This window comes from Scyliorhinus canicula, chromosome 26, assembly GCF_902713615.1.
Source record: "Scyliorhinus canicula chromosome 26, sScyCan1.1, whole genome shotgun sequence".
Classification (NCBI taxonomy): Eukaryota; Metazoa; Chordata; class Chondrichthyes; order Carcharhiniformes; family Scyliorhinidae; genus Scyliorhinus; species Scyliorhinus canicula.
The window spans coordinates 15,640,009-15,665,274 of record NC_052171.1 but is presented as its reverse complement, the minus strand read 5'-3'; the positions used below and the strand labels follow the sequence as shown (position 1 = coordinate 15,665,274).

The following is a 25,266-nucleotide window of genomic DNA, read 5'->3' as shown; positions in this document are numbered from 1 at the left end:
TCCACAGTAGTGTTCCAATCTCTGGTGCCTGCACAAGCACCAAGAGGTAGAGGTGAGGATTCTGCCAATAGAAGACTGAGTTATTTTTAAGTACTGCAATCCTTAATAAATATATTACAGGATATCCTGAAGGCTGATGAGTACTGCCCAAGTTAGCTGGTGGGGTCAGTGGAGCCGGAGGGCAGTCTGGGTCAGGAGGTGTGGATAGTGGGCGTTGGGCAATACGGAAGGATGTGCACTTTTTGGTGGGGGCGGGGGGGGGGGGTGCAGTCGCAGGTGGGGTGGTGCCGGGCTGGAGGGGGGGGTGGAATGTTAATGCAGTCAAGAGGTTGGGAGGGGGCTATTGAAGGGGGTCAGGTAGTTGCCGGGTCCTGAGTGGGGTTGGGCGAGCTCACTACAGTTATCCAGAAGCTGGAGGTTACCCAGCACAGCTTGGGGGCAGCATTCCAGGTGCACTGCCCTGGAGGTTAGGGGCCTTATCAACAACTCCGTTCCTTCACTGTCGCTGGGTCCAAATCCTGGAACCCTCTCCCTGACAGCACCGCGGGTGCAGCTGCACCACATGGACTGCAGCGGTTTAAGGAGGCGGCAATCAGGGACGGGCAAGGAACGCAATTTCAGATCACCAGCAATTTTCCCTCAATCATCACCCCCAGCTCCTCTGAAACGTTGTGGTGGTCTGATTGAAAAATGTGTTCCTGTTCAGAGGTTGCAGCGAGAATTATCTGTGCGTTGCAGCAGCTCTATTTCTTCTTGACTCGAGTTGTGAATTTGATGTCTCAGAATTCAATTCCCCGATGACGTGTGTTATTGAGCAATTCTGTATGTTAATATATTAGACCTCCAACCAGCAGGTGGAAGTAGAACTACACCACGCAACACTGCAATCTTGGGGAGTCTGAATGAGGAGTTGTCGTGGATAGTTGTGTTTAGTATTAGCTCTCGTATTCTAGTTAACAGTTTACAGTTCGTTACTAGTATTAGTATTGTTTTCTATCCATGTTTTTGTAATTTAATAAATCTTAACTAGTCGCGAACTGGACGCTCTTCGGTGGACTGACTCAATCATTGCAGCCCACCAGAACGTAACAGTGTGCGAGCCAAGGTTGTCCTTAGTTTACTACCACTCCCAGGATCTTGCTGGCTGCAGATGTGTCTAACCGTGAACCCACACGTTTCTTGGTTGCCTGTCAAGCGCTTCGGAGAACCCCGGTGTTGTGAAAGGTGCGGCATAAATGCAAGACTTTTTCTATCCTCACTTGTAAACACATCAACGACTGTGAGGTTGAGCCAGGCAAATTGAGAAGATACTCCTTCCCTCGCCTCTGTTGAATTAACTGACCCTAACTGGGGTCCAGTGTTGGGTAGGGGGGTGTGGTGTCCTGCGTTCTTGTTAAAACTAATTGGTTTGCTTGCTCTAACCTTGTTAGGGTGAGGTACGTTTGGGCAGCACGGTGGCGCAGTGGATTAGCACTGCGGCCTCACGGAGCCGAGGTCCCAGGTTCGATTCTGGGTCGTGGTCCGTGTGGAGTTTGCACATTCACTCCGTGTTTGCATGGGTTTCGCCCCCACAACCCAAAAGATGTGCAAGCTCGGTGGATTGGCCACACTAAATTGCCCCTTAATTGTAATAAAATGAATTGGATACTCTAAATTTATTTAAAAATTAAGTAAGTTTGTTGTGCATTTGCACAGAACCTCGGGTAAGCGAACATTGAAATTTGGGAGCAGGAATAGGCCATACGGCCCCTCAAAACTGCTCCACCATGGATAAGACCAGTGATGATCTGATTTCCTTTCCTGTGCCCCCTACCCCCACCCCACCCCACCCCATGCCCAAATGGACTTTAAGTTCCCGCAGCTTGTGAACTTGTGCTGCAGCTGTAAATAATGAAATGGTTGAAATGGTTCATTCCCAGGGAGCTGTTTGGCTTCATATCTTGACGCACGGTTTAGTGGAGTGTTGTTGTTTAAAGTCTGCTGAGACGCAGGACACGTACTGCATAATACACGATTGGTGCCGAGTGACTGCCTTTTGTTGGCACGTTGTGAAACAGGATTGCTCAGTCAAACTCGAGATAAGGAGATGGCACAATGGGCTTCGTGATGTGTTTCATGACAAACAGATTGACCATTTGGAAGTTTGAAGCGAGGACCTGATTTCTCGAGGCTTTGAACACAGTAACCCGTGTCATGCCATGATGTATCAGCAAGGTCAGCATGCATTGCCAGAGATCTAAAATCATCTTAAGCTTGCTCCGCAAATTGGAGCAAGGTCTGACATGAAAATGAAGATATTTTTCTTTTTCTTTCTCCGCATGTTGACTGCTTTAAGGTCGTGTGGCACGGTGGTTAGCATCCCTACCCTGAGACAGAAGCTGCAGGTTTGGGTCCCACCCCAGGAATTGATCGCCAAGGAGGATGGTGCCTTAATAGCGAGGTCAAACAGGTTGAGTGTGGGTCAACCCGCAAATGCTTCCAAACATGCCAATGCTTGGCGGGAAGAGTTGGAGAGACTCCTGGTCAGCCATTCACATACACTGAGCCATATTGATGACCAAGGTTGCAGGAGACTGTTGTTGGCGTTCTTCCATCTACAAACGATGATGGACACATAGCAGACAATCCATTTAGGCGGTGGGCAGAGGAGATGGGGGTCTTCCTTCGGTCCACCTTTGCTCTCCTCAAGTGGCAGGTCCTGCAACCACTCCCGCCGCACACAAAGCTGCCAGGTCACATTGTAGGTTCCTGCCTAACGTTCAGCACTTATGATTTTCAGCGTTCATTGTTCTTTGCTCTGTTTGTCTCGCCCTTCTCCCGCCCGTCAGCCCATCGACGGTTGCTTAGCTGTTGACCCGACATGGTTGGGAAGTGAAAGGGACAAGCAAACGTTAGTTCACAACATTGAGAAAATAGGCATCGGATGCAGCTTCCTGGCGAGCTGCACCCATCACAGCTGCTAAGTGCACAGGCAGGTGGAAGTGAAATAAAGGTTTACAATCAAAAACATCCTGTTTCTCTCCCCCCCGCCCACGTAATTGTGGGCCTAAGTGCAAGAAGGGAGCACAATACCAGCATCAACAAAGCTCGCAATTTCAGTCCTGCTGGTTCCTGAAAGTGCGCAGTTTGTAACTGTACTTTAAGCAACACAAGGCGACTGGGGGGGGGGGGGGGGGGGATGAAAAGAGACATTGTGTCGAAGCTTTTCACCTTGCACTCAACGGGACAGGTGCAAGAATACCAAACTTCAAAAGCAACAACAATTTACACTGCATGAGGAAAGGGTACTGAGTGTTTAGCAAATGAGCTCTGATTGGTGGAGATACTGCCATGGAGAATGTCCCAAGGGACAATAATCTCAGTTTCAAAAAAGGCAAGTCAACCATGATTGGTCGGGGGATTGCCATGGTGAATGCGCCAAGGAACAGTTGACCCCCATGCTTTAATTGCAAAATGTATATAGTTAATTGCGAGAAACTTCTTGCTGCTTTTTGTTCCCAAAGGCACCCCATTATATGCATGTGTGTGTTTGTGCACATGTGTGGGCTTATTTCTTCGTGCAAGGTACCTGATAGGTAAACAAACAGGCACATGGCACCAGGTGGGGTGGGGTCAGATGGGAGTAGCGCATGCAAGGCTGAAGGTTGAACTTGGGTGCCTAATACTTCCCGTAACAGCCTGCCCGAACAGGCGCCGGAATGTGCAGGATTCCCTCAGTACAGCATCGGCGTGTCAGCTAAGAGGTTAGAGCAACCTTCTGACTTTAGAGAGATTGACGGCAGAATTTGGCTTTGAGCTCTTCCACTGGTAAAACTTGTTTTTATCTCTCTCACCTGACTCAGAGGTCAACCAACTGGGCCAGAGATGACCCTCGGTTTTAGCCAATGTCCAAATCACTTAGAACATAGAACATAGAACATTACAGCACAGTACGGGCCCTTCGGCCCTCGATGTTGCGCCGACCCGTGAAACCATCTGAAGCATATCTGACCTACACTATTCCATTTTTATTCATATGTCTATCCACTGACCACTTAAATGCCCTTAAATTTGGCGAGTCTACTACTGTTGCAGGCAGGGCATTCCACACCCTACTACTCTCTGAGTAAAGAAACTGCCTCTGACATCTGTCCGATATCTACCACCCCTCAATTTAAAGCTATGTCCCCTCGTGTTGGTCATCACCATCTGAGGAAAGAGACTCTCACTGACCACCCTATCTAACCCTCTGACTATCTTATATGTCTCTATTAAGTCACCTCAGCCTTCTCCTCTCTAACGAAAACAACCTCAAGTCCCTGAGCCTTTCCTCGTAAGACCTTCCCTCCATACCAGGCAACATCCTAGTAAATCTCCTCTGAACCCTTTCCAAAGCTTCCACATCCTTCCTATAATGTGGTGACCAGAACTGCACGCAGTACTCCAGGTGCGGCCACACCAGAGTTATGTACAGCTGCAGCATGACCTTGTGACTCCGAAACTCAATCCCCCTACTGATAAAGGCAAGCACACCATATGCCTTCTTAACAGCCCTATTAACCTGGGTGGCAACTTTCAGGGATTTATGTACCTGGATGCCGAGATCTCTCTGTTCATCTACACTACCAAGAATCTTGCCATTAGCCCAGTACTCTGCATTCCTGTTACTCCTTCCAAAGTGAACCACCTCACACTTTACCGCATTAAACTCCATCTGCCACCTCTCAGCACAGCTCTGCAGCTTATCTATGTCCCTCTGTAACCTATAACATCCTACAGCACTATCCACAACTCCACCGACATTCGTGTCATCTTCAAATTTACTAACCCATCCTTCTACACCCTCTTCCAGGTCATTTATAAAAATGACAAACAGCAGTGGCCCCAAAACAGATCCTTGCGGTACACCACTAGTAACTGAACTCCAGGATGAACATTTGCCATCAACCACCACTCTCTGTCTTCTTTCAGCTAGCCAATTACTGATCCAAACCGCTAAATCACCTTCAATCCCATACTTCCGTATTTTCTGCAATAGCCTACCGTGGGAACCTTATCAAACGCCTTACTGAAATCCATATACACCACATCAACCACTTTACCCTCATCCACCTGTTTGGTCACCTTCTCAAAAAACTCAATAAGGTTTGTGAGGCATGACCTACCCTTCACAAAACCGTGTTGAGTATTGCTAATCAACTTGTTCTTTTCAAGATGATTATAAACCCTATCTCTTATAACCTTTTCCAACATTTTACCCACAACCGAAGTAAGGCTCACAGGTCTATAATTACTAGGGTTGTCTCTACTCCCCTTCTTGAACAAGGGGACAACATTTGCTATCCTCCAGTCTTCCGGCACTATTCCTGTCAACAAAGACGACATAAAGATCAAGGACAAAGGCTCTGCAATCTCCTCCCTGGCTTCCCAGAGAATCCTAGGAAAATCCCATCTGGCCCAGGGGACTTATCTATTTTTACACCTTCCAAAATTGCTAACACCTCCTCCTTGTGAACCTCAATCCCATCTAGCCTGGTCGACTGTGCCTGAGTATTCTCCTCGACAACATTGTCTTTCTCCAGTGTAAACACTGATGAAAAATATCCATTTAACGCTTCCCCTATCTCCTCTGATTCCACACACAACTTTCCACTACTATCCTTGATTGGCCCTAATCTTACTCTAGTCATTCTTTTGTTCCTGTTATACCTATAGAAAGCCTTAGGGTTTTCCTTGATCCTATCCGCCAATGACTTTTCGTGTCCTCTCCTCGCTCTTCTTAACTCTCCCTTTAGGTCCTTCCTGGCTAACTTGTAACTCTCAAGTGCCCTAACTGAGCCTTCATGTCTCATCCTAACATAAGCCTTCTTCTTCCTCTTGGCAAGTGCTTCAACTTCCTTAGTAAACCACGGTTCCCTTGCTCGACAACTTCCTCCCTGCCTGACAGGTACATACTTATCAAGAACACGCAGTAGCTGTTCCTTGAAAAATCTCCACATTTCAATTGAACCCATCCCCTGCAGTTTCCTTCCCCATCCTATACATCCTAAATCTTGCCGAATAGCATCATAATTGCCTTTCCCCCAGCTATAATTCTTGCCTTGTGGTATATACCTATCCCTGCCCATCGCTAAAGTAAACATAACCGAATTGTGATCACTATCACCAAAGTGCTCACCTACATCTAAATCTAACACCTGGCCGGGTTCATTACCCAGTAGCAAATCCAATGTGGCATCGCCCCTTGTTGGCCTGTCTACATACTGTGTCAGAAAACCCTCCTGCACACACTGCACAAAAACTGACTCATCTATAGTACTCGAACTATAGGATTTCCAGTCAATATTTGGAAAGTTAAAGTCCCCCATAACAACTACCCTGTTACTCTTGCTCCTGTCGAGAATCATCTTTGCTATCCTTTCCTCTACATCTCTGGAACTATTTGGAGGTCTATTGACAACTCCCAACAGGATGACCTCTCCTCACCTGTTCCTAACCTCGGCCCATACTACCTCAGTAGATGAGTCCTCAAACGTCCTTTCTGCCGCCGTAATACTTTCCTTGATTAACAATGCCACACCCACCCCCCCCCCCCTCCTCTTTTACCATCTTCTCTGTTCTTACAGAAACATCTAAGTCCTGGAACCTGCAACAACTATTCCTGTCCCTGCTCTACCCATGTCTCCGAAATCGCCACAACATCGAGATCCCAGGTACCAACCCATGCTGCAAGCTCACCCACCTTATTCCGGATGCTCCTGGCATTGATGTAGACACACTTCATACCAGCATCTTGCTTGCCGGTGCCCTCTTTCGAACTTTTAACCCTATCCCTGACCTCACTACTCTCAACATCCTGTACACTGGGACTACAATTTAGGTTCCCATCCCCCTGCTGAATTAGTTTAAACCCCCCGAAGAGCACTAGCAAATCTCCCCCCCAGGATATTGGTACCCCTCTGGTTCAGGTGAAGACCATCCTGTTTGTAGAGGTCCCACCTACCCCAGAATGAGCCCCAATTATTCAGGAAACCAAAACCCTCCCTCCTGCACCATCCCTGTAGCCACGTGCTCAACTCCTCTCTCTCCTTATTTCTCACTTCGCTAGCACGTGCAACGGGTAACAACCCAGAGATAACAACTCTGTTTGTTCTAGCTCTCAGCTTCCACCCTAGCTCCCTGAATTTCTGACTCAAATCCCCATCTCTCTTCCTACCTATGTTGTTGGTACCTATGTGGACCACGACTTGGGGCTGCTCCCCCTCCCCCTTAAGGATCCCAAAAACACGATCAGAGACATCACGAACCCTGGCACCTGGGAGGCAACACACCAACCGTGAGTCTCTTTCGTTCCCACAGAACCTCCTGTCTGTTCCTCTAACTATGGAGTCCCCAATGACAAGTGCTCTGTTCCTCGTCTCCCTTCCCTTCTGAGCAACAGGGCTTGCAACAGGACTTGCAATTCAATTGTGGTTGAAACAGGAGTTGGTGAAAGGAAAGAGCGATCTCATCAAACCAAAGCTTGGGAGTTAACTATCAGTTATCAATCAACTGGTGCATTCTCCATGGTAAGGTCTCAACCAATCATAGCCAACTTGCCAACCAACCTGCACTCCGCAATAAAGTGTTGTCCTCTATTCATCTCGTGCTCTTGCGAATTGTCATGGTGCTTGCAACATGGAAGGTTTTGATAACATGCGTCTTTCTTCAGCAATACTCAGACAAACGTATCCTTAATTTCAATTTTGGAGGGATATCAACTTCCACCAAATTTTCAACAGGCAGGAGGTCAGGGATGGAGAGAATCATCTGAATAACAGCAAACCGTGCCAGTGAGAAGTCCATTATGGAGTCAAGGTCAGGAAATATTATCTCCTTCGATGATATTAATAAATTAATGCAGGGTCGAAGGTGTTGTGCCCTTCTTGCAGTGCCTTTGATGGCAACACACGGTCAATATTTACGAGAACAAGGCACTTGATTCACTATTCATCAGTGTCAGCCCTGTGCATCTCAGGAAATTGCTCCCATTTCTTGAAGGAGGCCAATTAACAAAACGCAGATAGAATGCAGGCAAACCACAGCACAGCATTCACTGCAAGGTAACCTGGGCTGCTTTCACCCGTCCCGGGGGGGGGGGGGGGGGGTAGAAAGGCGGGGGTGGAGATTCAGCGAAAGATAAATTGGCTGATGAGCAATTCAACATTAGCAGCACCAGTGTTTTAGTTGCCTTGGAAACCAGCCACAGTTACACACACTCAATCAAAATAATTCAGTCCGTGGGTGCACAAATGAATGCAAAGTGTAACCTTTCAAACTTATAAGTGCAGCACCCAGCAACTGAAATGTTATCTACTCTTCCTATTAGCATGACTTATTATTCTCTGCTCTTTTAGGGAGCCTCCCAACTACACAGAATTCAAGTCCGTGATTCATTGCGTCCCTATTTTCTCCTGACAGCTCCTCGGTCCGAAACTCACTTCGCACGTGTTCCTCCTGGACAGTGAGCGTTGACGTGCTTACTGGGTTGCATTGAATCCCCAGAAAGGGGCCATTCAGCCGCAGAGGCAGGTGAAGGAAAGATTTGCATTCATACAACACTGTCCACAACCTCGGGGCATCGCGATGCACTTGACAGCCATGTTCACCTACTGGTTAGCCTGGTCGCTGCTGTAATGTATAAAACCCCCACAGCAGATTTTACCCAGCTCGCTGCCATAAACAGCAATGTGAGAACGACCAGTCAACCGCAGTGAGTGAGATCTGTCAATGGATAAATATTGGCCAGGGCACCAGGAAGGCCTTCTTCCTCGATTAGTGTGACTGATTATTGCAGGTCCATTTGAAAAAGAAATCTCGGTTTCATGAGGGCAGCTCCTTCCTGGGGGATCTGTCGTGTGTTTAAATGCAGCAGCACCTCATTGATCGTTCGCAGCCGGGTTCTGTTGGGACGGAGGTCAGTTTCTCCACCCTGTGCCTGGGCGTGGCCGGGGGAGGGGCGGGGGGGGGGAGGGGGGGGGGCATCTCACTAAGTTCTTACACCTTGAGAAAGTGAAACGTGCCCGAAGGGTGAAATTGAGGGGTTCTGCAAGAGATGGGGTTTGTTTATTTCACATTTCAGAGAGCTAGCTACCATCAATTGTTGGGGGTTTGGGGGGGGGGGCATTGGCGCAGGGTTTATTGCATTGGGGGGTGCAATTGTTTTTGCTCTGTTTTGTAAAATGTTAAAATGCTGAAAGTTGGAATAAAATACTTGAAAAATTTATGCTGCAGCGGCATATTTCCTCAGCCAATGAGATTGAAGAATTCTCACTCCGAGAGTCGGAACCGAAAGGTATAAATTTGAACTTTTAAGTCGATGTAAAACCATGTCCAGAAAGTAAGATGAAAAGAAGGTTCGGAAGATGGGAAAGAGAAGGTTAGAAAGATGGGAAAGAGAAGGTTAGAAAGATGGGAAAGAGAAGGTTAGAAAGATGGGATTAAGAGAGAGAATAGGCAGGTTTTAAAAAAAAACACATCAGCAGTTATTTCTTTTTAAATGTCAACAATAACCACCATCTGAAGGAATATTTCTCTAAATTTGCAAAGATCGATTTTCAGTGCCAGAGAGGTTATTTGCCAGTCATTAAAATAATTACTTCATCACTGACATCAAAATGAACTAGCCTCACTAATTCTTTGCATAAGTGCCACAGCTTGTAGCCTTTCAAGTACTTTAATGAGGAGTGGTAAAGTTTGTGGAGGAGCAGGTAAACTCCAAGAGAGACTTGCTTGCTTCACTTCAAACATTGTTCACCCCTCCCTATCCTCTGAAGTGATAAAGTAAGTCAAGGATGGACAATGAAGCACCTGATTTGTCGGTCGTCTGTGCTTGCAACTCGCTTCTCCAATCCATTATTTCACACGCAATGCTTGCCCTTAACGGGAGGCTGGATTTGCCTATGAGGGAGAATGCAGTGGAGAGTTAAACCATGGATAGATTTAGTTGAGGCAAGACTGCAGAAGGCTCAGGTTGGGTGAAAGTGGGCAATATAAAATAAGGGGTTAAATTCTGAAACGGGTGCAGGAGCAGAGGGAGCTGGGTGGATATGTGCAAAGATCATTAAAGGTGGAGGTGGACTGGTGGAGAGAGCAATTGATAAAGCATGGAGTATCCTGAGCTTTATTAATTAGGGCATGTAGACCCAGAGCCTGTGTCCGGAATCATGTCCCACGCGTTCATCAGTGGTGTCGGGTAATTACCCCAAGACACAAATTTCAGTTTTGACAATCACGATGCTTTATTTACTGGCGAAATACCATCATTGCATAAACTTAACCTTTTCTCGCGCATCTGTTACCCATCTGTCCTCAGGTTCATCAGGCCTGGGGCAGGGGTCTCCTTCATCAAGTCTAACTGGAGAGTTGATCCTGGTCTCTCTGTCTCTCTCTCTCTCGCTCTTGGTTCTCCTGCCTTGAACGGCCTTGTATCCCCTTTTCTTTCCAGTCACTGGAATTCCAACTCACCGGTTGTGTTGTGCTGTTAACCGATTTATCTCCTGGGCGCATCCAGCTGAATGGCCCTTATTTAGCACCTCTTATCCCTCGTCCTCCTCTACACAATAGGGCCGCTTGCTGGTGGAGCCGCTTGCTGGTGGGGACATCACCGGCTCCAAATGCAGTAAGCTCTGCTGTGAAGTCCAGGAAATATCACATCTTGCAGATTGTTTCCAGAGAGCTCATTGTCCTTCAGGAATGCAGTCTCTTTTCTAGGGATCACAAGGAGGATGTGCTGGACTTGTACGAGACACTAATTGGACCTCAGTTGGCATATTGCGCACACTTCTGAACACCACGACAGGAAGGCTGTGAATGATTCGGAGAGAGTGTGCAGAAGAATGGTTCTAGGGATGAGAAACTTCAGTTATGAGGATAGGTTGCAGAGGTTGGGACGTTTCTCCTTGGAGAGAAGAAGGCAAAGAGGAGATTTGATAGAGATGTTCAAAATCATGAGGAGGCTGGACAGAGTAGACGGGGAGAAACTGTTCCCACTGTAAAAAGGGCCAAAGAGCAAGAGGGCGCATATTTAAAGTGATTGACAAAAGAAGCAAATGTGACATGAGAAAAAACCTTTTCGCGCGGGGTGGGGGGCGGGGGGGGGGGAGGCAGCAAAAAAACTCCCAGCCGATAGGCCAAATGGCCCCCTTGTGCCCCACTGCAATTCTGTTTCTCCAGCGTGTAACCTATGTAACGTAAGCTCCCACCGGGTAACGTTCACACAAGTAACAGTGCAATTCTTCGCCCCAAAACAACCATCATTCTTCACGGCGTGAAATAGAATTATCTGAATTAGATTTCCACTCCCCCCCCCCCCCCCCGCTCTGCCACCCCGCCCAACATTTCTGTTTTTTGTGACAAGGGCAAGTCGGTTAATTGTAAAGTTGCTGGGAATCGATGTTAAGGCAGCCAGCCAGCAAAGTTCCCCTGACATCCAATGGTATTTTTTTTCAGCCTGGAATGTTTAAGTAGTTAACATGCAAGCAATAACCAGGTCACTGTGTTCGCGTCGTGGCCTGAAGTCAATTATTTGCCTGGTTTGATAAACACGTTTGATGTCAAGAGAGATTTCATGGTTGATGTTTTCCTTGAGCCTGTGTATTTTTATATTATTCTGTACATGTGTTGAAATTCCATCTTGTGGTGGAGTGGTTCCAGCTCCCTGAAACATCACAGCCCAATCAATGCTGCGAGATCTCGACAAATTAGCTGCCCTGTGTTTGATGTGCAAAGTTAATAATTACTTCCTTCACCATTCTCACCGCAGGCAGGTCCCAGTGGAGACAAAAGTTAACAACAGGCAACTTATATTAACTCAGTCTAACTTAAGAGTAACTAAGACTGAATTCTGATTGGTAAAGAATCCAGCAGAATCAGTAAAGGTCTTCATAGCTAGGTCACCTGCGCAGTTGGGGACCGGGGGCGTAGATGATTAGGGGCAGCAGGGTAGCATGGTGGTTAGCATAAATGCTTCACAGCTCCAGGGTCCCAGGTTCGATTCCCGGCTGGGTCACTGTCTGTGTGGAGTCTGCACGTCCTCCCCCTGTGTGCGTGGGTTTCCTCCGGGTGCTCCGGTTTCCTCCCACAGTCCAAAGATGTGCGGATTAGGTGGATTGGCCATGATAAATTGCCCGTAGTGTGCTAATAAAAGTAAGGTTAAGGGGGGGGTTGTTGGGTTACGGGTATAGGGTGGATACGTGGGTTTGAGTAGGGTGATCATGGCTCGGCACAACATTGAGGGCCGAAGGGCCTGTTCTGTGCTGTACTGTTCTATGTTCTATGTTCTATGAAATAAATGACGAAATGACCAAAACTGATGTCGGGCGAAATACCCATTCAGGTACTTGCTGATGAATATAATCAGGTGGGTTGCAACAGAAAGGAAGACGTGCATTGACAAAGCGCCTTTCATGACCTCAGGACATACCCAAGCACTTTCCAGCCAATGAAGTAATTTCCCAGGGTCGTTACCACTGTGTTGGAGGAAACGCAACAACCAATTCACACACACAGCAAGTTCCCACAAACAGCAGCAATGTGAGGATGGGCAGACAAGTTGTCTCATTTGATTGAGGGCTACATTTTTGCCAGGGCAAGAGGGGTGACCCTGCTGCACCTTCTTCGAAGTAGCATTCTTTCGGTCCGCCCTACAAGACAGACGGATGCTGAGTTCAGGGCCTCGTCCAAATCATGGCAGCGCATCATTCCCTCAGTGTTGCATTTGAGTGTCAGCCTAGATTCGTGCACTCATGTACACGAAGCGGGACTTGACTCCACAGCCTTCTGACTCAGAGGGAGGAGTGTCTACTCTTTGAGTGCCCGAGCAGGTGGCGACCCAATTGCAACACCTTCACAGACATACCCATCACAGACAAGCCTAGTTACCAAACTACAGCAGGCTGTTTGATGCTGAGAGCGTAACAGGCAATTATGATCCTTTCAACAGTAACACGCACATGCCTGAGTTCTTTCCAACTCGCATCACAGGAGAGTTATCAATCGCATGAACCCCCATGTGTTTGAGGTCCTAGTCAGAGGCTCCAAGGCTTCCTGTAAGTCAACAACACTGAAAGGGCAAGATTTTGCGCCGCCCCCCCCCCCCCCCCCCCCAGTCATAGAACATAGAACAGTACAGCACAGAACAGGCCCTTCGGCCCTCGATGTTGTGCCGATCAATGATCACCCTACTTAAACCCACGTAACCCGTATACCCGTAAACCAACAATCCCCCCATTAACCTTACACTACGGGCAATTTAGCATGGCCAATCCACCTAACCCGCACATCTTTGGACTGTGGGAGGAAACCGGAGCACCCGGAGGAAACCCACGCACACATGGGGAGGACGTGCAGACTCCACACAGACAGTGACCCAGCCGGGAATCGAACCTGGGACCCTGGAGCTGTGAAGCATTGATGATAACCACCATGCTACCGTGAGGGTTTTCCCTTGTTCGCACCCTCCACTGGAAGATCTCACCAGCTAACCCTGCCGGGAAGTGCGAGATTGTGCAGAGATTTAAAATCAAGGATGATAGTTTTTAACACGAGGCCATGGCGCGTTCCCTTCCCCACTGAACCATTGAAAGACTGAGCTCCCCTGACTTTCCAAGTGGATTTCATTGGATCAGGGGACTATCTTAGAACATAGAACATAGAACATAGAACAGTACAGCACAGAACAGGCCCTTCGGCCCTCGATGTTGTGCCCAGCAATGATCACCCTACTTAAACCCACGTAACCCGTATACCCGTAACCCAACAATCCCCCCATTAACCTTACACTACGGGCAATTTAGCATGGCCAATCCACCTAACCCGCACAGGATATTTTATCTCCAGATCTCACATGACTCACGTCATTGTAAACCCCAACTGCTGTCCCAGTTATACGAGTAGACCTCATGCCCTGAATTGGAGAATTCATAATTTCAGAAAAGTTGCCTTGTTTATATCAGACCTGGTTATTTAAATTGACTGAAACAGTTAATTTCTATTTTTAGTGAATAATATTCTCGTATATTTCTGCTGGTACTTTGGCGATCGAATTTCACAACAATGTCCATTATCCTGTGGAAGAATTATAAATTATTGTATGTTAATTGATTAACTTTACTTACATAAATGTCTTGATCTGTAAATGTAACTATTATCCCATAGAATTGTTAAGCACTGGGAGAATGCAGCAAGGCAGTAAAACAGAATGAACCAGCTGAGGGGGCGTGACCTGCCATTTAGCAATAGAGGGGAGGGGGAACTGGAGACCCAAGGCATTAATACAGATAGTCTTGCACTTCCGTGGTCCAAGGAATTTGATAGCACAGAGTTAGGTTGCTGAGGTTTGGTGGGTGGAGGCGTCCTTATTTCATAGAATTTCATAGAATTTACAGTGCAGAAGGAGGCCTTTCGGCCCATCGAGTCTGCACTGGCTCTTGGAAAGAGCACCCTACCAAGACCCACACCTCCACCCTATCCCCAAAACCCAGTAACCCCACCCAACACTAAGGGCAATTTTGGACACTAAGGGCAATTTAACATGGCCAATCCACCCAGCCTAATTTCCTAGCCTTATCTGGAGTCACTGTTGACAAAGGGTCTTTGGGTCATTGGCAGAGTGTGGAAGAAAGTGTGATGTTTCCCACAGCTTACAGGTGGGGCATCTGAGGGTTAGCTCACCAGTGGGTCTCCAGTTAAGAGCAGGGCACCTGTCTGGGGATAACAGGGGGAAGGGGGGGGGCAGAATCCCAAACCCAGCACGCTTCAGGTGTGACCAACCACTGTATGAATTCGGTGTTTTCTCAACTGGTACCTGGGTGTCTCAAAACTGTGAGAAACATTTTAATTACTAACAACAGAACATAAGTGATAATTAGAGTATTTAAAATTTAACCTGTTTGTTTTGATTCGGGAAAAAAATACTCAAATTAGGATGAAAAAAAGTGTGCACCTTTCTGACACCCACTCGCTCCGATGAGTGTTAGCAATTAGAATATTTACATTTAATATCAGCACGAAAACCCACGTGAAAACCCATACAGTAATAAGACAATATGAGGCTAATCTAGCTATCAGCATAACACAGATGATTAGCGACTCTTTACTGAAGAACGATTTACTACAAGGACGGCAGGGACCGCATGTCTCTCCCTCCTGGTGCTCTTCTCGTCTCCGAGGTCGGTGCACCTGCAGATGCCCAAGCAGGAACTGAGCAAGCTTTGTTCGACTCTACCCATCACTGTTCTTGCAAAAACAGGATCATAATAATAATAACCTTTTATTGTCACAAGTATGAAGTTACTGTGAAAAGCCCCTAGTCCTCACATTCCGGCGCCTGTTCGGGTCAGCCATTAACGAGAATTGAACCCGCGCTGCTGGCCTTGTTGTGCATCACAAACCAGCTGTTTAGCCCACTGAGCTAAACCGGCCCCTTGGCATGAGTGACCTGAAGTCGCAGGCTCTCCTGGTGGATTTACCCGAAGCTCTGCTCAATTTGTTGGCTCAAATTTACCTTTGTGCAATGTTTCAAACATGTTCCAGGGAGATTTTATTTAATTGAATTATTTCAGCGTTCACCACATTCCTGAGCGAGCATTTCTTTTATTCCTGAACCAATTACTGAGATACACTTGCGGAGAATGTGACCGGTTTTGGAGTGCTGTCACACTCAGCTTAACGTACTGACTGGTGGCTAATTGAAATCGAGCGTCTTCACCGATAGATCACATTCACATGTCTCCAAGGATCAGGTGTGATTCATTGACCTTTTTTTCAATTGGGAAGCAAGAAGTCCCATGGAGCGCACTGTAAATCCCACAGCCATGCCAAAAGGATCAAAGTAATATTTACTTAAAATTTAAAAATAGGGCGACACAGTGGTTAGCACTGCTGCCTCTCAGCGCTGAGGACGCGGATTTGATCCCAGCCCCAGGTCACTGTCCATGTGACGTTTGCACATTCTCCCCATGTTTGCGTGGGTTTCACCCCCACAACCCAAAGGTGTGCGGGGCAGTTGGATTGGCCACGCTAAATTGACCCTTGATGGGAAATTTTCTTTTTTTAACCATTAAAAAAGTATATGTTTCTGCCTCTCTAACCTTTTCAGTCCTGCCGTGCAATGTACTGCGAATGTTGCTGACACAGGAAGTAAAAGTGGCTTATCACCATGTGCCTAGCAACGCTGGACTACTTGAAGCTTTGTGGCCAAGTCTCGGAACCCTGCTAAGGCCGTAAGACTCCAGTCCCAGCATGCCGTGCTGTACAACATCAGAGATAATAAGCAGGATCTTGTCCCCTGGTTGGAGCAATTCTGGTTTGAAAAGAGGAAACATTTAGCACTTATCTTCCAAGTGAAATTATTGCTACTTTATTTCCTTCTTCCAAGTTTTATTTCATCTCAATTTTTCTGTTCCCTCATTGTTAGATATTGAAGCATCATAGCCCATTGCAATAATCTTACTTCAGAGAGAGCTTCACTGTGGCGCAATCGTTAGCATTGCTGCATCACACGCCAGGAACCCCGGATCAATTCCGGCCTTGGGTGACTGTGCAGGAGTTCACATGTTCTCTCCTTGTCTGCGTGGGTTTCCTCCGGGTGGTCTGGTTTCCTCCCACAGTCCAAAGATGTGCAGGTTAGGCGATTCAGCCATGCTAATTTGCCCATGCCCAAGGTTACAGGGATTGGGGTGGGGAATTGGGCCGACGTGGGGTGTTCCTTCGGAGGGTCAGTGCAGACACGATGGGCTGAATGGCCTCCTTCTGCGCTGTCGGGATTCTATGATATCTGAGGTACAGAAAAAGACCAATTAGATGGGATGCGATGAAATCGGAGATCAGAGAATGTGCTCGCAGTGATATTTTGAAAAACCCACAGATTCTGCGGCAGAGAAAGTTAAGAGGAGAATTTCATGCAGTGTTGAAAATGATGAAAGGGTTTGGGGGAATAAATAATGAAAGGTTATTCTCACTGATGGAAGCAGAGAGCGTGGAAATACTCAGCAGGTCTGGCAGAATCTGTGCAGAGGCAAACAAGGTTAACATACCAGATTGAATATATCGCTTCTTCAGAAGAGATAGTTATCCACTGAAAGGTTCATCACTGCCAAAGGGGCGTTTGCTCAATGTTAGCGCTACCTAGAATAAAGTGGGAGGTTCGGAGACATACTTCAAGCAAAGGGCCATTGGAGCAGGAAAGACATACACAAGTGGTAATTGAAGTCAAATCAATCACATAATTTCAGAGAGCACGATGTAAACACTTGGAACAGAACATAGAACATAGAACAGTACAGCACAGAACAGGCCCTTCGGCCCTCAATGTTGTGCCGAGCCATGATCACCCTACTCAAACCCACATATCCACCCTATACCCGTAACCCAACAACCCCCCCATTAACCTTACTTTTATTAGGACACTACGGGCAATTTAGCATGGCCAATCCACCTAACCCGCACATCTTTGGACTGTGGGAGGAAACCGGAGCACCCGGAGGAAACACACACACACAGGGGGAGGACAGACAGTGACCCAGCCGGGAATCGAACCTGGGACCCTGGAGCTGTGAAGCATGTATGCTACCACCATGCTACCCTGCTGCCCCAAACAGGAGAGCATAAGAAGTGTGAGGTGCAGACAATACAGGCCCTTGATTCTGCTCTGCCAATTAGAAGACCATGAGGGATCTTCTCCACCAAATCTACTTACCCACCCAATCCCGGTTCCCCATTTCCCTGAATATCCAAAAGTGTATTGATTGCCGAAATAATATATTCAACGACTCCAGCTCTGGGATAGAGAATTCCAGAGATTCACAAACCACTGAGTAAAGACATTTTTCCTCATCTCTGCCCAAAATGGCTTATCCTGAGACCATGACCCGCGAGCTGAAGATCCTCAAACCAGGAAAAACGGCCTCTCGGACAGCTCGACAAGATCAGTGCGAAGGATGTTTTGCCTCAATGAGAGCACCACTCCCTCTCCTAAACTCGAGGGAATGTAGGTCCACTCCAGTCCATCGCTCTTCATCTGATAATCCTAACGTCACAGGGACAATTTTGTGAAACTCCGTCGACCCCCCCTCTCTTTCAAGCCAAGTATATCTTCTGCTTTGGTGAGGCGGTTGAAGTGGCACAAAGTAATCCAGCTGTGGCCTCACCAAAGCTACATATTTAATGCAACAAGACTTCTCTTCAGGGCAACACAGTGGTTAGCACTGCTGCCTCACAGTGCATGGGGCCCCGGTTTAATTCCGACCTTGGGTGACTGTGTGGAATTTGCACTTTCTCCCCTTGTCTGCCTGGATTTCCTCTGGATGCTCCGGTTTCCTACCACAGTCCAAAGATGTGCAGGTTGGGCAGATTGGCCACGCTAAATTGCCCCTTGGTGTCCAAAGATGTGCAGTTTCGGTGGGGTAAGGGGTAGGGTGCTCTTTCAGAGAGTCGGTGCAGACTCGATGGGCCGAATGGCCTCCTTCTGCACTGTGGGAATTTCTATTCTTTGGCATAGTCCAACTCCTTAAAATAGAGGCAAACACACTATCATCCATCCAAATTGCCAATTCCCGTTCCAACAGTACCGACTGAAATAGACCTGAATACTGAACAGGAACACACAACAAGCAGTCGATTAAATACCACCCACTTTACGCACAAGACCTGTTTCTGCCAAACCACAATGACCTGCTTCTACATGGCGCCCATAGCACTTCACAGGACCATTATCCAACAAAATTCGACATCGGACCAGATGAGGAGACATCAACGAAGATAACCCATGACCTCGGTCGGGAAGAGGCAGGTTTTGAGGGGCTTCCTCAGGGAGGAAAGCGAGGTGGACAAGCAGAGAGATTTCAGGAGGCAATTCCAGAGCTTAGGATCTTGCCGGCGTAAGGCACGGCCACCAGAAGTGAAGCAATTAAAACCAGGGATGCCCAAGGGACCAGAACTGGAGGAACAATCCCAGAGATTAGTAAGGATGGAGCAGGTTACTGAGATAGAGGTGGACGAGGCGACAGAGGAAATTGCCTTCCTCTTTTAAAAAAAAAGAGATCGGTAAGAACACCAAAGTGGTTAACATCATGTGGGTTCTGTCTTTGAATACGACAAGGTCTGGTCCTTTTTTTCCTGCTATCGTTAAACTGGAACGCAAAGTAAAAACGCAATTAAAACTCAAACGTCAATTAGATTTTAATTGAAAAATCAGTTGGCATGTCTAATTAAAGATGACAGACACTAGATGATACACATGAATGCTTAGATTAGCAATAAAAGATTAATAGCTCATAAAACATCATTAATTGCCAGATTACGCTGAAGGAGTATATTGTTATTGAAGTGTAATTCAGTGATTCTGAGAGAGATATTTAAAAATTGAATATTTTTTCAATCAGAGCTCAAGCACATTGTGGTGAAGGAAGCATAGTGGTATGGTTGGGGGCTGATGCTTATCCACCTGGCCTCTTTTTATCTATTCCTGTTGTCGTCCTTCACTAAAATTTTCTTCTTGTCATTTCATGCCTGGAGCGACAGTGATGGATAGGTATTGGATAACATGGAGGGGGGGGGGGGGGGGGGGGAGTGGGGGGGGGGGGGGGGGGGGGAGAATCTCTGTGCAAAGATTGGCTGCCGCCGTTCCTACGATACAGCAGTGACAACAAAGTACTTCAGCAGCTGTACTTTGCTTCAGGGCATCCAGAAGGCATGGTGGGAGTTGCGAGACAAATTCAAGTCTTCCTTCATGCTTTATTAATTTCAATAATTGTGTATTGAACGTATTTAACGACCCAATCTCTACAGCTCTCGGCAGCAATGAATTCCACAGATTCACTACCCTCTGAGGGAAGAAATTCCTCCTCATCTCTGCCTTAAATGGGTGACCTCTTAGTCTGTGATTATGTCCCCTGGTCCGAGACTGTCCCACAAAGGGAAACAACCTCTCAGCATATCAAACCCCTGGAGAACACTTCAGGAATAAAAGAATGACTAGGGTAAGAGTAGGGCCAGTCAAGGACAGTGGTGGGAAGTTGTGTGTGGAGGCTGAGGAGATAAGCGAGATACTAAATGAATACTTTTTGTCAGTATTCACTCAGGAAAAAGATAATGTTGTGGAGGAGAATGCTGAGACCCAGGCTATTAGAATAGATGGCATTGAGGTGCGTAGGGAAGAAGTGTTGGCAATTCTGGACAAGGTGAAAATAGATAAGTCCCCGGGGCCTGATGGGACTTATCCTAGGATTCTCTGGGAAGCCAGGGAAGAGATTGCTGAGCCTTTGGCTTTGATTTTTATGTCATCATTGGCTACAGGAATAGTGCCAGAGGACTGGAGGATAGCAAATGTGGTCCCTTTGTTCAAGAAGGGGAGTAGAGATAACCCCAGTAACTATAGGCCGGTGAGCCTCACGTCTGTTGTGGGTAAAGTCTTGGAGAGGATTATAAGAGATACGATTTATAATCATCTAGATAGGAATAATATGATTAGGGATAGTCAGCATGGTTTTGTGAAGGGTAGGTCATGCCTCACAAACCTTATCGAGTTCTTTGAGAAGGTGACTGAACAGGTAGACGAGGGTAGAGCAGTTGATGTGGTGTATATGGATTTCAGTAAAGCGTTTGATAAGGTTCCCCACGGTCTATTGCAGAAAATACGGAGGCTGGGGATTGAGGGTGATTTAGAGATGTGGATCAGAAATTGGCTAGTTGAAAGAAGACAGAGGGTGGTGGTTGATGGCAAATGTTCAGAATGGAGTTCAGTTACGAGTGGCGTACCATAAGGATCTGTTCTGGGGCCGTTGCTGTTTGTCATTTTTATAAATGACCTAGAGGAGGGCACAGAAGGTTGGGTGAGTAGATTTGAAGACGACACTAAAGTCGGTGGAGTTGTAGACAGTGTGGAAGGATGTTGCAGGTTACAGAGGGACATAGATAAGCTGCAGAGCTGGGCTAAGAGGTGGCAAATGGAGTTTAATGTAGAGAAGTGTGAGGTGATTCACTTTGTAAAGAATAACAGGAATGCGGAATATTTGGCTAATGGTAAAATTCTTAGCAGTGTGGATGAGCAGAGGGATCTCGGTGTCCATGTACATCGATCCCTGAAAGTTGCCACCCAGGTTGATAGGGTTGTGAAGAAGGCTTATGGTGTGTTGGCCTTTATTGGTAGAGGGATTGAGTTACGGAGCCATGAGGTCATGTTGCAGCTGTACAAAACTCTGGTACGGCCGCATTTGGAGTATTGCGTACAGTTCTGGTCGCCTCATTATAGGAAGGAGGTGGAAGCTTTGGAACGGGTGCAGAGGAGATTTACCAGGATGTTGCCTGGTATGGAGGGAAAATCTTATGAGGAAAGGCTGATGGACTTGAGGTTGTTTTCGTTAGAGAGAAGAAGGTTAAGAGGTGACTTAATAGAGACATACAAAATGATCAGAGGGTTAGATAGGGTGGACAGTGAGAGCCTTCTCCCGCGGATGGAGGTGGCTAGCACGAGGGGACATAGCCTTAAATTGAGGGGTAATAGATATAGGACAGACGTCAGAGGTAGGTTTTTTACGCAAAGAGTGGTGAGGCCGTGGAATGCCCTACCTGCAACAGTAGTGAACTCGCCAACATTGAGGGCATTTAAAAGTTTATTGGATAAGCATATGAATGATAATGGCATAGTGTAGGTTAGATGGCCTTTAGTTTTTGACTTCCCATGTCGGTGCAACATCGTGGGCCGAAGGGCCTGTACTGAGCTGTATCGTTCTATGTTCTATGTTCTATGTCCCAATAAGGTCGTCTCTCATTCTTCTGTACTCCAATGAGCATGCAGCCCAACCTATTCAACCTCTCCTCACAAGAAAATACTTCGAAACCCAGGATCAACCGAGTGAACCTTTTCTGGGCAATCTCCAATCCAAGTATACCTTTACTTGACGAACACTATTCCCAGTATTCCGGGTGTAGTCTAACTTGTGCCTTGTATAGTTTGAGCAAGATTTCCCCATTTTTGTACTCTATTCCTTTCGAAATAAGGGCCAATATTCCACTTGCCTTCTCAATTACCTGCTGAACCTGCTTTTTGTGATTTATGCCCGAGGGCCCCCAGATTCCTCTATGCTGCAGCTTTCTGCTATCTTTCTCCATTTCAATAATATTTAGCTCCTTTATTCTTTCTCCCAAAGTGCATAACTTAACATTTTCCTACATTATATTCCAGCTGCCAAGTTTTTGCCCACTCACTTAATCTGTCTGTATCCCTCTGTAAACACTCTGCGTCATCCTCACCACCTACCTTCCCACCTATTCTTGTGTCACCCGCAAACTTGGCAATAGCATTCACTTCACTTGTCCAAGTCAATAATATACATTGTGAATAATTGTGGCCCCAGAACTCATCCTGGAGCACGCCACTAGTTACAGGTTATCATCTCTGAGACCAACTCTGTGATGCAACAAGGCTGTTAAATCTCCCGTTTGCAATGCTCGGAACGCCTCACCAGATCAACGGCACGATCTGGATCACGGCCTCAGTGGGAGGGATCTAGATTTACATATTTAAGCGAGCAGTTCGCCCCCGATGTTCCCGAGGCTTGGGATCGATCACCCGCACCTCAGAGACTTCGCTTTGGCTGCGTTTAGTACAAGTCTAAATAAAGGTGGACCAGGCATAACAGCACCTGGCCCGTGGGGAGGGGGGGGGGGGTTCCGAGGCTATTGAAGCCTCCGGGTGGTTGGGCTCTGGGCAGGGTGTTACCCTGGCAGTGCCACCCGGGTACTCTGGTTTTCCCCTCAAGAGGTGGGGTGTTGGGGGTGCCTGAGGGCCCCTAATAGGTAAGTTGGGGCAGAGAGGGGGATCTGAAGGCCGTGGCATGGGGGGGGGGAGAGAGAGGGATCGGGGCATAATTTCTCCTCCTGCATTGAGAAACCGAGGCCAAAAGAAAGGGTCCCGTTTAATAGCGGGGTCGTTCTCGGCGCTGCAAGCGCTGAAATACCTCGCTACACGAACCCAAAACGGGACTCTGTTTCTCCCTGTCAGGGGAATGTCCCTTTAAGAAATGTGTGTGTTCTCACATATCTTGAGTGATGTCATTGTGTGGGTGGAGCTGGGCTGTGGAACTGGTTTTTACTTTCGTTTTTGAGCTGGAAGCTGTTGTGTGGTTCTGAGTTTAGATTTCGGTTTCGACTTTTGGCTGCTGTATTCAGACTCTGAGGATCTTGGAAACTCTCTTTCTCTGCATCTTAAAAGGTGTCCAGATCACTTGATAATTTAAAAGTGATAACTTTTTTTCTGGAAAGCAGTCAAACCTACTGTTTTGGGTAAAAGGGTTTTTATCTGGTTTATGGATGTTGTGACTTGAGTGAAGCAATCAAGGGAAGTTATTAATGGTTAAATATAGAGTACTGTAGCTGTGTGGGGTATTTGTAGTTGAGAAAAATGCTTATTGTGGGTGTTCATAAAATGTTAACTGAATTTGTAGAATAAACTTTGTTTTGTTTAAAAGTATTTAAGCCCTCTGTTGAATAACATTTGAAAAGTAGAACATTGTGTTCCTCATAACCAAAATCTATAAACAATTGTAGGTCATGTGAACTCCATGATATACTTTGGAGTTTTCTAAGCCCTGGCCCATATCACTTCCCCATTAAATCGGACCCTCTGTCTTCTGGGAGTGGTGAGCCTACTCTGTTAGTTATGCCATTGCAACACAATTTCAACATTAGCATGCTCTACTGCGACTTAGAAAATTCAATTTTCCAGCAATATCAATCTCCCTTGGCGAGACATTAACCAACTGTAAATTGTTAATTCAAGACCATTTGTTCATCCTCTTCTCTCCTCAGTTTAGGTTAGTGCCAACTGGTTGCAGAATTTTGCCATTGTATCAACACATTACTACCAACATACCTCCTTTATTCAAAACGCTGTCGGAATGCCGTAGATGTTCCCGATAGCATATTTCTCGGGGAAGTGCGATGATTTGAGGTGCTCCACCAAAGAGCTGGCACAGGGATTAGGAGCCAAAAGGGCCCCTTTTGCTCTCTATCATTCCCTGGCTCTCCTTCCTTGCTCATAGACATTGCTCTGAAGTCGTTTGAAGCATCTTACTTTTGCAAACATGGCCTCATCTCTGCTCAGAAGGTCAATTGCGATAACTCTAACATTCTCTTCTATTTTCTCCACCTGACAGACTCCGCTGCCCATGAACATCACAGCCTTTTACAACTATGATCAGCCTCTGGTTGGGTACTGCAAAGCACATCAGACTCTTCACATACACAAGCGGTACGAGACCCCTCTACAGGAAGAACCAGAGGCGGGCAACGTGGATCCGGGTGTGAGTCGGAACGTCATTAGCACAGTGGCTCGCTCGGCTATTCCCAATATACATCTCGAAGCACCTCATTCACCATAGAACGATATCCTCTTGCAGGTGATGGACCTTGAGGCGACCAGTTCGAGTCTGGAAGAACAAAAAGACAAAGAAGGATTGAGACAAACATTTAAGTGGCCCCTTGATGAGTTTTTAAAATAATATATAGCTCTGGACAGCCTGTGGCCATTGAAACTCAAACATCTAAACTTCAGAGTTCTGACGTTCTCCTGATTTTATGTGCTTTGATATTTGATGATGTAAATATAAGACTCTGCTTATGATGTTCTTAAGAAAATAAACTAAAAACTGTAATGGATGGGTCAAATATTTTAATGGTCGTGCTTTCCCCGAATTGTACTTCTCCATTGACAGGAGATGAAAGGATGCAAGGACTCTTGGGTCGGAATGGTGAGGGTTGTTTGGAATATCGTCGATTTCGGTTAAAAAGCTCGATGGACATCTTGAGAGTTGCCAATGAAGTTGGATACCCTGAAAATTGCCAAGCCTGTCCAGGACGCATCTATCCGATGTGTCCATTGCGAGTGCGCAAGTGGTCAACTTGAGTGTAATGATGCGGGGGGGGTGGGGGATCGGAGATTTTATCTGATCATGGTGGACAGTGTCATTTTAAAGGTGCCTGACGAAGACTCCTGGTTTGGGTATTTCTGCATGTGTCAAAATTGCTTTCCGACTGAACTATTTTACAGTTTGTAAGACCAGACAAAGGTTTGATTTTAACCCATTAACAATGTCACACCCCGCACTGTCAAGGGCCGCTCTTTCCCCATGTTCACCTCCCACACAGAGGGGCTATCTGATGTGTTAAAGAGAAGGTTTTCAGAGAATGGTTACAGTACATGAGATTTGGTTCACCAGGCCCATTATCTACTGAAATTTATTGCTGGAT

The 25,266-nt window shown here is 46.7% G+C and overlaps 1 protein-coding gene across 1 annotated transcript in view; it reads left to right on the top strand.

The window, feature by feature from the left end:
- LOC119957441 (leucine-rich repeat transmembrane neuronal protein 4-like) overlaps positions 1 to 24,675 on the top strand; it is a 171,138-nt gene extending 146,463 nt beyond the window's left edge. The window contains exon 3 of the mRNA XM_038785513.1: positions 24,174 to 24,675. Coding sequence (XP_038641441.1) covers positions 24,174 to 24,398 — 225 coding nt within the window. The 3' untranslated portion in view covers positions 24,399 to 24,675. The remainder of the gene's footprint in view (positions 1 to 24,173) is intronic.
- The last annotated feature ends 591 nt before the right edge of the window (positions 24,676 to 25,266 follow it).